At 36.4% G+C, this 14498-nt stretch overlaps 1 protein-coding gene across 6 annotated transcripts in view; it reads left to right on the plus strand.

Moving 5' to 3' along the window:
- The window catches only part of PTPRK (protein tyrosine phosphatase receptor type K), a 603479-nt gene extending 589452 nt beyond the window's left edge, over nucleotides 1-14027 (plus strand). For all 6 annotated transcript variants that reach the window (XM_060190487.1, XM_060190488.1, XM_060190489.1 and 3 more), the window contains 5 exons: nucleotides 1908-2039; nucleotides 2184-2309; nucleotides 6281-6444; nucleotides 7177-7312; nucleotides 13114-14027. In XM_060190487.1, the coding sequence (XP_060046470.1) occupies nucleotides 1908-2039; nucleotides 2184-2309; nucleotides 6281-6444; nucleotides 7177-7312; nucleotides 13114-13167 (612 nt within the window). In that variant the 3' untranslated portion in view covers nucleotides 13168-14027. The remainder of the gene's footprint in view (nucleotides 1-1907; nucleotides 2040-2183; nucleotides 2310-6280; nucleotides 6445-7176; nucleotides 7313-13113) is intronic.
- Nucleotides 14028-14498: the final 471 nt, after the last annotated feature.

Consider the following 14498-nt stretch of genomic DNA (forward strand, 5'->3'; position numbering starts at 1 on the left):
ACATTTCTAAAACCTGCAGCTATAACTTTATAAGACCTTGAGGTCACTTAGAACCAGCCAGAAATCAGTCTGTCTCTGTCTCTGTCCATCTGTCTCTCTGTCTCTCTCTGTCTCTCTGTCTCTCTCTCCCAAAGCACTGCTAAATTCTAAGTTCTCCCTTATAGTGATGTTGAGAAATGTGCTTGGGGCCTTTAATGCTTCAAGCATATAAGTCGTTTTGCATCACCACTGTGCTGTCATCCCCAGCCCCCAATTAGATGAATTACCATCAACTTATGCTTGACTTGTAGTTTTTCATTGAGTAGAATTCAGTGATTAGCAGGATTTCCAATTAGGATTAATGAAATTCAATAATCAGTTTTAACTGATAGTAAGAAACTTGAAAAGTCTCAAAAAGTAGTGATACAAGTGAATTAGGACATCACGAACACTTATTATCAGTACTAAAGAAATCTATTTCAGAAAATTAGTCATCATTGGGGCCAGGCAGTGGCACACCTGGATAAGTACTCACATTACAGTCCACAGGGACCCAGGTCCAAGCCCCTAGTTCCCACCTGCAGGGGGAAAGCTTCACAAGTGGTGAAGCAGGGCTGCAGTTGTCTCTGTGTCTCTCTCCCACCCTATCACCCCTCAATTTCTCTGTCAAAAAAACAAAAAGAAAATTAGTCATCATTTAAAATCATTAGGTTATTGAATAAATATAAATGTTTCTATGTTAGTGTAGATCATAGGTCTCAAAACTTTACATCAGGCTCAACCTGACACTGTTGACTGGCTACGGAAGAAGGGCAAACGCTAGTAGTAGTAGTAGTAGTAGTCTATAGAACGACAGTTTGCCCAGTCCAGATAGTATTCCCTTCACCACCTTCTCCTTCTGGAAAAGCACAATATATTGTGTCTTAATTAAGTGGCCTGGAGTAAACAAGGAGCCATTTTCCCCTGGCTTGAGTCAGGAAGTACATTAGCTTTTCTCTTTGGCACATGACAAACATAAAGTTTTAAACCTATCATCTTTATTACGATATGCAGGAGACATGCCCAGGATACTGGGAAATAGTTTGCCTATAAGGTGTGCAGAATATGCTGATAAATCTGTATATTGCAAAAACAAATTTATTTGAGGTATGTGCGATTCTGTTTGTTTTTTGTTTCAGTTTCTGAAATGAAGAGCGAAAGAGTTAAGTATGTAGCACTTGATAAGAGGGAAGTACACTCCAGGAAAGGCTTTCTTTGTCGTCAGCCTTTCATACTGATTACCAGGAAAACTGAGATAATATAACAGATAACTCATGGAGGATTTTAGCCTTGAGGAATACTTTAGTCTCTTCTTTTGTTTTTGTCCTATATTTCATTTCTCTCAACTAAGTAAGACTTAAATTCTTCTTTTTTTAAATTTTATTTTTATTTCTTTTCCCTTTTGTTGACCTTGTTATTTTTTATTGTTGTAATTATTATTGTTTTTGTTACTGATGTCATTGTTGTTGGATAGGACTGATAGAAATGGAGAGAGGAGGGGGAAGTTAGAGAGGGGGAGAGAAAGATAGACACCTGCAGACCTGCTTCACCCGCCTGTGAAGCAACTGCCCTACAGGTGGGGAGCCGGGGGCTCGAACCGGGATCCTTACGCTTCGCACCACGTGTGCTTAACCCGCTGAGCTACCGCCCGACTCCCAAGATATAAATTCTTGACTTGAATTGTTACTGAGTCATCTAAGTATCTCATCACTACATTTATTCCAGTCCATTCAGTGGTTCAAATCTGTGGCTTATGCAGCAGTTTGACAATTCATGTGAAGCTTTTTGTATCTTGCTGGTCTTACGATGAAAATTATTAAATCTGCTTGCACAATTGATCATACCTTTTAAGTTCTCATGTTTTTTGCATCTACCTGGTTTCTTCACAGAGCTACAGACAGCCAGCTGCTTTCATTGTCACACAATACCCTCTGCCAAACACTGTGAAAGATTTCTGGAGATTAGTGTATGATTATGGCTGTACCTCCATTGTGATGCTAAATGAAGTCGACTTGTCCCAGGTTAATAGCTGTGCATTATTTTTATGTATTTGTGTACTACTTTAAGAAAAACAGTAAGATATAAAATTCTGCTTTATAGTAACCCAGCTAGGAAAACAAAAGCTTCATTTCTTTTTTTCTTTCTTTCAAAATATCCATATTTAGGGTTGCCCTCAGTACTGGCCAGAGGAAGGAATGCTACGTTATGGCCCTATCCAAGTAGAATGTATGTCTTGTTCAATGGATTGTGATGTGATCAACCGGATTTTTAGGATATGCAATCTAACAAGAGTAAGTCGTTGTGTAATCATTTTAACTGAGCTAATGTAAAACAGGTAATTATAACCATGATGAGGTGTAATTCAGACAGGAAGAATAGAACTAATAGACACTACATAATCAGTTTCCAAGCTAGTAATCATCCTTTAGAAAATAAATGTATTCTAACAGTAGCAAAACAAATTATAAAATCGTTGGTTCCTGGCCAGTTACTATACTAACATTTAAAATCAATATATAGATTCAAATACACCGGCTTAGTTGAGTTTATTTGAAGTTCAAATAGACTTAAAATAAATTCACTAAGTGTTTTGCCAGTATTGGCATCCAACCCACAAGAAGCATGGAATTGAAAAATAATGATATATGGAACCTAGTGGTGGTACACCCAGCAGAGCACATGCATTATTATTGCAAGGCCTAGAGTTTAAGCCCTTTTTTCCCACCTGTAGGGGGCAAAGCATCATGAACAATGAAGTAGTGCTATAGGTATCTCTCTCTCCATTTCTCTCTCTCTCCTGTCCTTCCCCCTCCCCTTTCAATTTATTTTTGTCTCTATCATAAAGAGAAAGGAAAGGAAAGGAAAGGAAAGGGAAGGGAAGGGAAGGGAAGGGAAGGGAAGGGAAGGGAAGGGAAGGAAAGGAAAGGAAAGGAAAGGAAAGGAAAGGAAAGGAAAGGAAAGGAAAGGAAAGGAAAGGAAAGGAAAGGAAAGGAAAGGAAAGGAAAGGAAAGGAGGAAGGAAGGAGGAAAAAGAAGGGGGGGAAGAGGGAAGGAAGGAGAAGGAAAAGAAGAAAGGAAGGATGGAAATAAGAAAGGAAGGGAGGGGAATTCAGTGGAGCACTTGGTTAAGTGCTCTCATTTTAGTGCATAAGGGCCCAGGTTCAAGTACCTGCAGGGAGAAAGCTTCAGTGGCGAAGCAGGGCTGCAGTTATCTATCTCCCCTTCCCCTCTCAGTTTATCTCTGTCTCTACCCAATAATAAATAGATAAAAAAAAATTAAAAAAACATTAAGAAAGAAAAAGGAAGGGATGGAGGGAAAGAAATGGCTGCCAGGCACAATGGATTAGTTTGTTGGCAAGCACTGAGCCCCAGCAATAACCCTGGTGGCAAAATAAAACATAAATGTAGTCATAATGTTAGACTATGATTAATGGCAGAAGGAGAAATTTTACCTAGAAATGATATATATTATTAGGCATCATAGAAGGGCCCCATGTCACTATTCTAAGTTTTGCATATAAGGTACAACCTCAGACACGAAGGTAAAGGTAAATTATAGGCATCTTTGATTCCTTTTGTTTTTCCCCCTGTTGCCTGACCTTTATCCCCTGTCCCTAAGGCTGACTTTTTCAGATAGAAAGAGAGAGGCATAGAAAAAAAGACTGAGAGTTAAAGACATCAGACTCAAAACTCCCTCTAATTCAGTAGGGCTCACACTCAAACTGAATCCTGAGTGTAGCAAATAGCGCTCATTATCCAAGTGAGCTATTTTGCCAGTTCTGTCATCATTGACTCTTATTCCACCAACATTCCAACATCTGACTCTACCTGGATCTGTGGACAGAACCAGTGCTGCCACAAGTTTGTCTTTTCCTGGAAGCAGAAACATTGTTCTTTGTGGATCTGTTATATTAAGCATTTTTTTAAATGAATTTCATGTTTGCTTTCTTTTATATCAAAATGACTATTTTTGTTTTCCTCTGGTTCATAAGCCATATGTATATAAGGAGGGGTTAAATTATATAATTGTGACCTTCATTGTAATGAGAAAAAACATGACATCATGTCTTAATATTCATGAATGTCTTAAGATGTTAATTTAAATGGAATTTCATTATGTATGCACATCTGCTACATTATTGGTTTAGTAATATTTTCACTGAGACATGTTAGCTGCTAAACTGAAAAAGTCCAACTTATCTGTTAATTGAACTGCTTATATAAAAAATATTCTAGGAACAAGAGCTAAAATTTGTGTTATATATATTTGTTTTTGTCAATGTACGTCTGTTTTTCTCCTTGTGTGTATAGTGTTTAGGTGCTTTATTAATGCATTATAAGTACCGACACAGAATTGGATATTTACTACATAGATCCTTATCCTACCAAAATGTGCATTATCCTGGTCACTCAGAGCTTTTTGCTTTCTGCCTTAGGATATGGCTTTGCTCACATATTGTTTATCCACTCTTACATTTTCTGTCTTTTTAAAAAATATATATTTATTTTATTTGATAAGTCAGAGAAGTTGAGAGGGAAGGAGATAGAGGAGAAAAAAAAGAGAGAGAGAGAAAGAGAGAGAGAGAGACCTACAGTACTGCTTCACTGTTTTTGAAGATTTCTTCCTACAGGTTGGGGCTTGGGGGTGGGTGGTTTCCACTCTGGTCCTTGTGAACAGTCCTTGTATTACTGTCCCCTCCTTACATTTTGATGTGAGGTTTTAAGGTTTTGATTCACACATTCATTCATTTTTTTCTTTAGAAGGTAATATTTTCTTATATTTTATTTTCTTAGTTGTTATTATCTTTATTTACTTGATAAAGACAGCCATAGCCCTGCTTCACCACTCACAAAGCTTTCCCCCTGCAGGTGGGGACTGGGGGGGGGGGGGGCTCGAATCAGGGTCCTTTTGTGTGCTCAACCAGATACGCCACCATCCCGCCCCAGAAGGTAATATTTTTTAGGTTCCTTTGATACACTGTTGAGTGAAAAGAGATGTACTTGTCATTAAAAGAGTTTATATTTTCTGAGGAAAGATATTTATTTTTATATGTCAAAACATTTACAAAGTAAAAGTAGAAAATATAGAGTATTTGACTGGATAATTTAAGATAGGAATCATCAGAATGACTTTTTGAGGTCATTATATTTAAGTCATAACTTGCAGAATCTGCAGGAACTATTGGATGGAGATTGTGGGAGTGGATGGTGGGTGGTTAGCAACTATCCTAATTTATGCAGGACAAAGATTTCCCAAGCCCACACAGATTTTTGTTCTAAGGCCAGGAAAGTCCCAGCCAAGCTCAAGAAGTTACTCACTGAAATTAAGAAGAAAATGTTGAGGGCTAAATGCAGAGTACATGTGAAGTTCCCAAGGCAATTGGTGATTTGACAAATAGATTAAAAGTTCAGTTATGTCTGCAATTCAAATAGTGTATTAGAGTAAAAGAAAGATTGAGGAAGGAAGTAAAGCCAGATCGTGTAAGAATTTTTAAGCCATGACAGTAATTTGTATTTTATGCTAAGATCATTTGAAAGCCATTAAACAGGGGAATTGCAAGATCATATTTGCATTTCAAAATAATCAGGGTGTCTGCAGTGGGAATGCTTTGGAAGGAGATCAAAGTTTATTCAAAGAGATCAACCAGGAGGTAATTACAACTTGTGCTTGGAATTGCAATGATGTCAGTGGCAGTGAAGAGTAGACGAATGACAAAGTGATATAAGTGTCATCCGGGGGACTGGGAGATAACTCACCCAGTACAGAACACACTTTACCATGCTTGAGGACCAGGGTTCAAATCCTAGGTAACTGCATGGGAGCACTGTACACACAGGGGTAGCTTCTTGAGGGATGGAGCAGTTCTGTGGTGTATCTCCTTTTCTGTCACTCACTCTGTTCCTCACACTTTCTCTGGGGAAAAAAGAAAAGAAGAACCCATCAGGAGCAGTGGAACCACACAGGTGTGAAGCCCAAGCAACACCTTGGTGGGAAAAAAAAAAGAATTGTAATTCTAAGAATCGATTATTAAGTAGAGGGTGTGACATAAGTGTGTTGTATAATTCTTATGCTTCTTGCTTCTGTAACTTAGAACGCTTTCCTGCTTAGGTGTACACTTTCAGGATTTCCATCAGCTAGACTCAATCCAATGTAGATGTCATTTATATGCGGTTATAGACCAACATAAATTTTTTTTTTTTTTACTTTTTCGTTAAAATACTTGACCCAGTATATTTACATAAACATCCATTTTCCTCTACAGCCACAGGAAGGTTATCTGATGGTGCAGCAGTTTCAATACCTGGGCTGGGCTTCTCACCGAGAAGTGCCTGGCTCCAAACGTTCATTTTTAAAGCTGATCCTGCAGGTGGAAAAATGGCAGGAGGAGTGTGAGGAAGGGGAAGGTCGAACAATCATCCACTGCCTGTAAGTATGGCATCTTGGTTGAATAATCAGGGATCTTGATGTTCATTTCTTATTAGCCTTCACATTTTCCATGTTATGTAGTACTTGACTTATATCTTGCAAACTTCCATAGATATTATTTTATCCCCTCTTCTATAATTTACTGCTAACTTGTAATATTGATGTATTTAAAAAAAAAACTTTTACTGTTCACTTATTATATCATTTAAATTCTTCTGGACACTGCTTGAGACAACTTTTCTGATTTATACAATTTGGAAATTGATCACTGCGGGAGATCCAGTGTATGATGGCTAAAAAGTATTTAAGCTGCGGGTGAGAGTGTTTTGCAGATATCTATCACAACGAGATTAGAAATTGAACCCATATATCAACCCATGTATTACTGCTGCGTTGTAAACTGTTAACCCTCCCCCCCAATAAAATGATCAAAACATAAATAAAAATCTATCAGAAGCTAAACTAAGGTGAAACAATATTTGCCTACAGAACATATCAAGACCTAAGCCACCAACCTAACATTATCCTCATTATCCTCATTGTCCTTCCTCTCTGCCCTGTACACATGTAGGAACATATGAAGTAAAATGAAGATAAAGATGAAGAAAATTCATCTGTTGATTTATATTTTGGAAAATAATTTAAAGCATAATGTGTTATCTTCCCAAACATTTAATTGCCATGACCTGTCAAAGTTCTATGTTAAAAGATCTTTGTTTCCTTTGTTTTCAGAAATGGCGGTGGGCGTAGCGGCATGTTCTGTGCTATAGGTATTGTTGTTGAAATGGTGAAACGGCAAAATGTCGTGGATGTATTCCACGCAGTGAAGACACTAAGGAACAGCAAACCCAACATGGTGGAAGCACCGGTGAGTCATTTGGAAACGTAGCTATTAGTCAACAATATGTCTATCTGCTGATTTGACTTAATTTATAAGTAGAAAAATTGGATTTGTCAGTGAGTCTTTATGGAGACTTTCCATCCAAAGTGATAGCTACTGAATACCCTATCTATTTATACCAAAGTAATTGCTCACACCATAAAGTACCAATACTGAAAACATTTTTTTTAACTTGGCTTGGGAAATGTATAGGATTTTTTAGTAGGCAATACATATTTGCTGTAATGAATGTTAGTAAACAACAGTATACTAAGAATAAATCCTACTGTCTAGAGTATTTTTATTTCTTAAAAAGATATTTAATTCAGTGATAAAACATTAATCTGAGGGCTATGTTCAAAGTTTACATCAGCACTTTTCCACACTCAATGTTGCTGTTGTTTTCTAAAATATTTATTCTTTCTCTCTTGCCCTTGTTGTTTTATTGTTGTAGTTATTATTGTTGTCATTGTTGCTGGATAGGACAAAGAGAAATAGAGAGAGGAGGAGAAGACAGAGAGGTGGAGGGAAAGACACCTGCAGACCTGCTTCACAGCTTGTGAAGTGACTGCCCTGCAGATGGGAGCCCAGGGTTCAAGCCAGGATCCTTACTTACGCTGATCCTTGCTCTTTGCACCACGTGTGCTTAACCCGCTGCTCTACTGCTGTTTGTTTGTTTTTTACCAAAAGCTAAGATTTATTTTAGTCACTATTATGAGTTTTCAGTTTTTACCAGTCATATAGACCAATTCATGTGGCACTACCTAAACATGCAAGATTTTATAAAATACAAGCACAAATTTAAAAATAAGAGTGGATAAGTGTATGTATATATGAGTTCATCTGAACCAAGCTGTTAGAGTAAGACAGAAAGTTAAAGTTCTCCAGCATACTTAACTTCTGAAGAGAAATGTCTGTGGGTTACACAGCATGGGCAAGGTGGGATAAGATTAGGGGCAGCTGTGTGTGATTATAGACAAGTAAGCCAAAGAACTCATTGCTGTTTGCCCTACATTCATCATGTTGATCAGATAAGTAAAATGAGCAATTCAGTAAACCTTTAAAGTATCCCCACCACTTCCTGCTCACGGATTGTTCACACAATACTTTACTTCCTGAGTTAAAACCTGAAGAGTTAGATTTATATTGTTTCACTTTTAGGAGTGGTAGCAGACTTCTGTCCTTGTTTTGCATGTGTTCTCAAACCCTCTCTATTTAGCTTTAAGATGATGTTACTTTTGATTGGGGTATTGGCAAAGATGATGGAGAAAGGAGGAAGGAGTTTAGTGTGAGAACTCTCAGATTTTACAGAATGGGTGGGTAATGGTTGTGTCCTTAAATCTTTGTGACTCTTATTTCTTAACATAAACTCTGTTGCTGTCTCTCAGATCAAGTCATCTTAAAATCACAAGGTTACTTCCAAAAAAATTGCCTTTACTTTTTATGTTTCCATGGCTAACAACCCCATTATGTGTTTAAATGGGGTTAATAATGGTTTTAGTGTGCTGTTGACGTGAACTGACAAGTGTGTTAAAGAAATTTAGATCATAAACAAAATTATTAGAGATTGATTACAAAGACATACTATTTTCAAGTAATTTTTTGTTTTTTAGATGTACATAACACAGTAGCAGGCTAATTTAAATCACACTCACTTGATGATTAGGGCTGAATTAGTAGATCTCTTAGAGAAACTTTCTATTATTATAATTTATTGCTGGAAACACCTGATACTTAGAAATAATTTGCATCGTAGAAAGTTCAGCCTGAATTTTATCTGCTTGGGCTGAATTAGGAAGGTTTATTTTATTTTATTTTACTTTTTTTTTTTCCTCCAGGGTTATCGTTTGGGCTCAGTGTCTGCACCACAAATCCACTGCTCCTGGCAGCCATTTTTTCCATTGTTGTTGCTGTTGTTGTTGGACAGGACAGAGAGAAATGGAGAGAGGAGGGGAAGACAGAGAGGGGGAGAGAAAGATAGACACCTGCAGATCTGCTTTGCCACTTGTGAAGTGACCTCCCTGCAGGTGGGGAGGCGGGGCTCGAACCAGGATCCCTTGTGCTTCACACTGTGTGCGCTTAACTGGGTGTGCTATGGTCTGGCCCCCAATTAGGAAGGCTTTTTTGGTAACTTTTGCACTCTAGGTCATATTGTATAATGCATTCTCTAAATTTTTCAGTTCCTCATAATGAAGCCATATATTGACAGGCTTACTAGGAAGAAAATTTTCACCCAGTATTTTTATTGCCAACCATCTTATGTATAGATAGAAGAAAAAACTTTAAGGCATAACTAAGAACCCACTAGTCATTCTTAACTTAAATATTTTAAATTTTGAATAAATTAATAAATAAATTATTAAATACTAATAATTTCAACTTTGAAATGTCAGTTTTAGTGCCGTGTGGTAGAGGGAAAATGACAGATTGTTGGAGGGTGCGGTATGCCAATACCTTTTATGGAGAGATATGAAACTTGAGCTGACATAATAGCTCACTTAGTACCCTCCTTTACCATGTGTTTGACCCAGGTTTGAGAACAATCTTTACTATGCTGAAAAATGTTCTGATGCCGTGGTTCCTTCCCCTCACTTTCTGCCTCTCTATCTCACTCTTAGCTGTGGGGAAAAATATCCTGAAACAGTAAAGCCCAGTGACAAAGAAGAAAGGAGAAACTGTAAACTTGTGCTAGCATATGTCCATCAGTATTTCCCCAATAAAGTGATTCAGTGAAAAAAGATGGCTAAAATTTTACCAAAAAAAAAAAGTGTTATGAAATGGCAAACACAACAACAAATATAGCATGGAAAAGATTGTGATGCTATTTAAAATACTTAAGAAGAAATAACTCTTTACTAATCCATAATAATTTGCTTATTATTCACAAACTAAGAAATGAAACAATTAAATACAAATGCTTGTAGTAACCTATCATAATTTTTTGAAATGTCAGTTTTAATTAGTTAATATTTTTTTCTGCCAGAGAAATAATATTGAAGTGTGGGAATATACACATGCATTATAACTGTATCATTATTTATGGCAAAAAATTTTTTAAAAAGTAGTCTAATGGACAGTTCAAATGTTAGGCTTACATAGAATATTGGAAGAGAGGTCAAATCACAAAGGGGAAGTTACGTAAGTTTTAGACAAAAATTATCTTCTTAAAATATGCATAAAAGTAAAATCATCTAAGATAATTATTATTCCAACAATACACAAAAAATCCTGAAGGACTATATTAGTTATTTAAAATTATTAATGATAATAGAAGAATAGAAATGTTTTCTCATTTTTTATGATTTTCTTTTTTTATTGGGGGATTAATGTTTTACATTCTTGCCATAGCAATCAGGTAGGAGCAAGGGATTAAAGAGATACAGATTGCAAGAGAAGAAGTCAAACTCTCCTTATTTACAGATGGCATGATAGTATACATAGAAAAACCTAAAGAAGCTTTTGGAAATCAGACACTATCTTCAGGAATTTTTAATCTATTCCCATTTTTTGTAGTGTTTTGATCATAAAGGAATGTTGTATTTTGTCATAGGCTTTCTTTGCCTCTATTGATATGACCAATAGTTATTTCTGTACTTCTGGTGGCTTTAGGGTTCCTTTGTTCTTCTTCTAGGTCTTTAAGGTATGCAATCAGGTTGTTTATTTGTGCTTTTTCTTGTTTCCTAATGTGTGCTTGTATGGCTATGAATTTCCCTCTCTGTATACTGCCTTAGCTGTGTCCCAAATATTTTGATAGCTTGTGTCTTCATTTTCATTGAACTATTGAAACATTTTGATTTCTTCCTTTATTTCCTCTTTGACCCAGTAGTTGTTAAATAGTGTACTATTCAGCTTCCACATTTTGGGACTATTACTAATCTTTTGTTTATTGTTAAGTGTTAGTTTAATTCTACTGTGGTCTGAGAAGATGCTTGGGATGATTTCAGTGCTCTTGAATTTGCTGATGCTATCTTTGTGGTCTAACATATGGTCTGTCCTTGAGAGTGACCCATATGGACTTGAGTAGAATGTGTATTCCAGTTTCTTGGGGTGAATGATTCTGAAAATGTCCAACAGTTCTAGTTTATCTATCTCCTCATTTAGCTCCCTCATGTCTTTATTGATTTTCTGCCTGGAATGTCTGTCAAGTTGAGAGAGTGGGGTGTTTTGCTGTTAATATATTACTGTAGCTCTTTCCGTAGATGTTTGATGTATTTAGATGGCTTCTCATTGGGTGCATAGATGTTAATAATTGTTGAGTCCTCTTGATTGACTGATCCACTGAGCATCAAGTAGTGTCCATCCCTATGTTTTTAAATTTTACTTAATTTACAGTCATCCCAGGTGGTCTCCTTTGTATTCCTAGTTGACTGAGGAGAGGAGAGGAGAGGAAAGGAGAGGAGAGGAGAGGAGAGGAGAGGAGAGGAGAGGAGAGGAGAGGAGAGGAGAGGAGAGGAGAGGAGAGGAGGGGAGAGGAGAGGAGAGGAGGGGAGAGGAGAGGAGAGGAGAGGACGGAATACAGCTGCTGCTGCTCCAAAGCCCCACCTCCAGAAGTCTCCCATTTTTTATAATTTTCTATACCAGGATTTTTTTTTTTCAGTTATAGTTTACCAGTTAGTTCTATGTAATTCCCATGTGTTATGTGGATTAACACTGTTCATGGGCAGTTTCATCACTTTCTATTGAGGTTAAATCTATAAACGGAGAAGAAGGTTTACAAAAAATCATGTTTACTTCATTTTAATCATATGCTTAAAAAACTAGAGATATTTTTAAAATGTGCATTGAAAATATAAGATAAGCATATCATTTTGATTTTTCTTTTTAATTTTATTTATATACAAGTAATAATATTGGCATACAAAATTATGAGATATCAGGGATATAATTTCACACCATTCTCATCACCAGAGCTCTGTGCCCTTATTCCCTCCACAGGAAACTGCAGTAGTTCTCCCACGGTAACAGTCATAGGTTGACTATTATTTCTGTAACTGTCTATATTGTTATATTTTAACCCATTTTTTCTATGATCCTTTTCCTTTCTAAGTCACACCTCCACATATTGCTACATCTGCATGTCCTTTCTTTTTTCCTCTTCTCTGTCAGGGTTTTGATGGAATTGGAATTGAGAGCCCTCTGGTCATCTTCCCCTAACATTTCTCCCCATTTGGGGTTATGAACCAAAAGTCTTTTGAGGAGTGCAGAAGGTGGGAGTTCTGGCTTCTGTGATTGCTCCTCCACTGGATATGGGCATTGATAAGTCACCCATAACTCCAGCCTGTTTCCATCTTTCCCTAGTGGGGTAAGGCTCTAGAGAGGTGAGGCTCTGGCACACATTGGTAAGGTCTTATGCCTAAAGGAGTTTAGGATGAAATCATAGTAGCATCTGAAACTTTGGTGGCTGGAAGATGATAAAATATAAAGCAGGACACAAATGGTTAATAAACAGGAACCAGAATGTAGGAATAGAATGGATGAGAATAAGGATATTAAGGTGGTAAGAAGTGAGGAAGTCTATTTTAGGTATGTTCCTAAGGGCCCATGGATTTAGTAATTTTTGCTTGAGCTTGATAGTCAGCATGCAGGTGGATTAAAAATATTGTTTGGGAAGATGGTGTCAGAGCTGAGACAGGGAACATTAGACAAAAAGTAATATGCATGCTTGGATATTAACTTGAATCTACAAATTTAAATTTGTAATCTTGAATAATCTAAATGGTGTCCAAAGTATTCATTTGATGGCTATTATTTACTAACTTTCACTAACACTTTTTCTGAATATCTTTCAGGAGCAGTACCGTTTCTGCTATGACGTAGCTTTGGAGTACCTGGAGTCTTCTTAGCTGGATGAGATTTTAAAGATGCACCCACATAGAAACCTACTCACTGGTTGAGCCAGCAGCTGTTGTATGTGTTACACGTGTGCAGAAACGTTTTATTTAAGGCTGAGAGACTTTTACATTTGAGAAGTAAAAGTATTTTTCTTATCAAGTTGTGTATCCTTATAAAATGGACTCAGTTTCTATTAATGTATGAAAGCATCAGCATTTCGTGTCACCTAAAATTATATTTAATAAGAATCAGATTTAAATGAAAACTTGTCAGTGTTTGTACAGTGAATATGCAGCCTTTTCTTTCCTGGCTTTGGTGAAACAGCCACAATATGTTGCATGAATTAGTATGTTGTGTACGGCATTTTCCTAGCTTTTTTTTGATAGAAGAGGGTAAAAATTTCAAGGAGGGAGAAAGAAAAGCTGTGCAAATTCATATTAAAGGTCATTTTAAAAAAAATATGTTTCAAGTGTAGAAGATCTCTATATAAATATATAAATAGATAACTGGCTTATTTTCTTTTAATGTGCAATGATGGCTGGATCATTTAAAGTTCTCTTTTGAAAAAAACAAACATAAGCCAAAGATTCAAATGTAAATATGTCTATATGGAGAAAGCACATTATATTTATTGGTTACTTACATTCCTTTTTCAGTGGCTTAAAATACTACCACCACACAATCATTTTTTTCCTGAAGAAAATTTTTCTTTCACTAAAATTAGTTGCAAACGATATTTGTAGGTTATTTTTTGTATGTTTTAGTGTAAGTAGAGGATGAACTTTTTAATTCATAAACCAGGAAACAATGTTCTTTATAGTGATTCTCTTGTGTATATGCTTGTGAATTAAATTGATGTAAGACACCTTGATGATTTGATTTTTTTTAAATCTTTTAATGTAGAGCCAAATTAAGACATCTTGCTGAAAAATCTGTCCTTTCAAACAATTCCAATAGATAAATAATGATTTGGAGATCATATATGAGATACACACACACATTAAAGGGTCTTGCTGATGACGGGTACACTATTGAACACAGCATTTCAATGTCATTTACATTTTTAAAAGAATCATTCTTAACAGCCTATGACCAATCATCGCTCTAAAAAACAAGACTGCAACATTGATGCTTTCAGGGTTAAGTTTTAGCAAACTGTAAACTGTCATGGTGGTAATGTAATTTTTTATGTTTACATGCACAAGTTTGGGGGTCTGGCCATAGAAAATGAGCAAATTTATGCCAGCCAGATTCTTGTTTTGTGCATTGTCATAAGTTTCTCAAGTGAACTTTCCTAAATGTGGTCTTGTTCACATGTTCCTTGTAGTTTTTATCATCAGCT

This window comes from Erinaceus europaeus, chromosome 4 (assembly GCF_950295315.1).
Source record: "Erinaceus europaeus chromosome 4, mEriEur2.1, whole genome shotgun sequence".
Taxonomy (NCBI): domain Eukaryota; kingdom Metazoa; phylum Chordata; class Mammalia; order Eulipotyphla; family Erinaceidae; genus Erinaceus; species Erinaceus europaeus.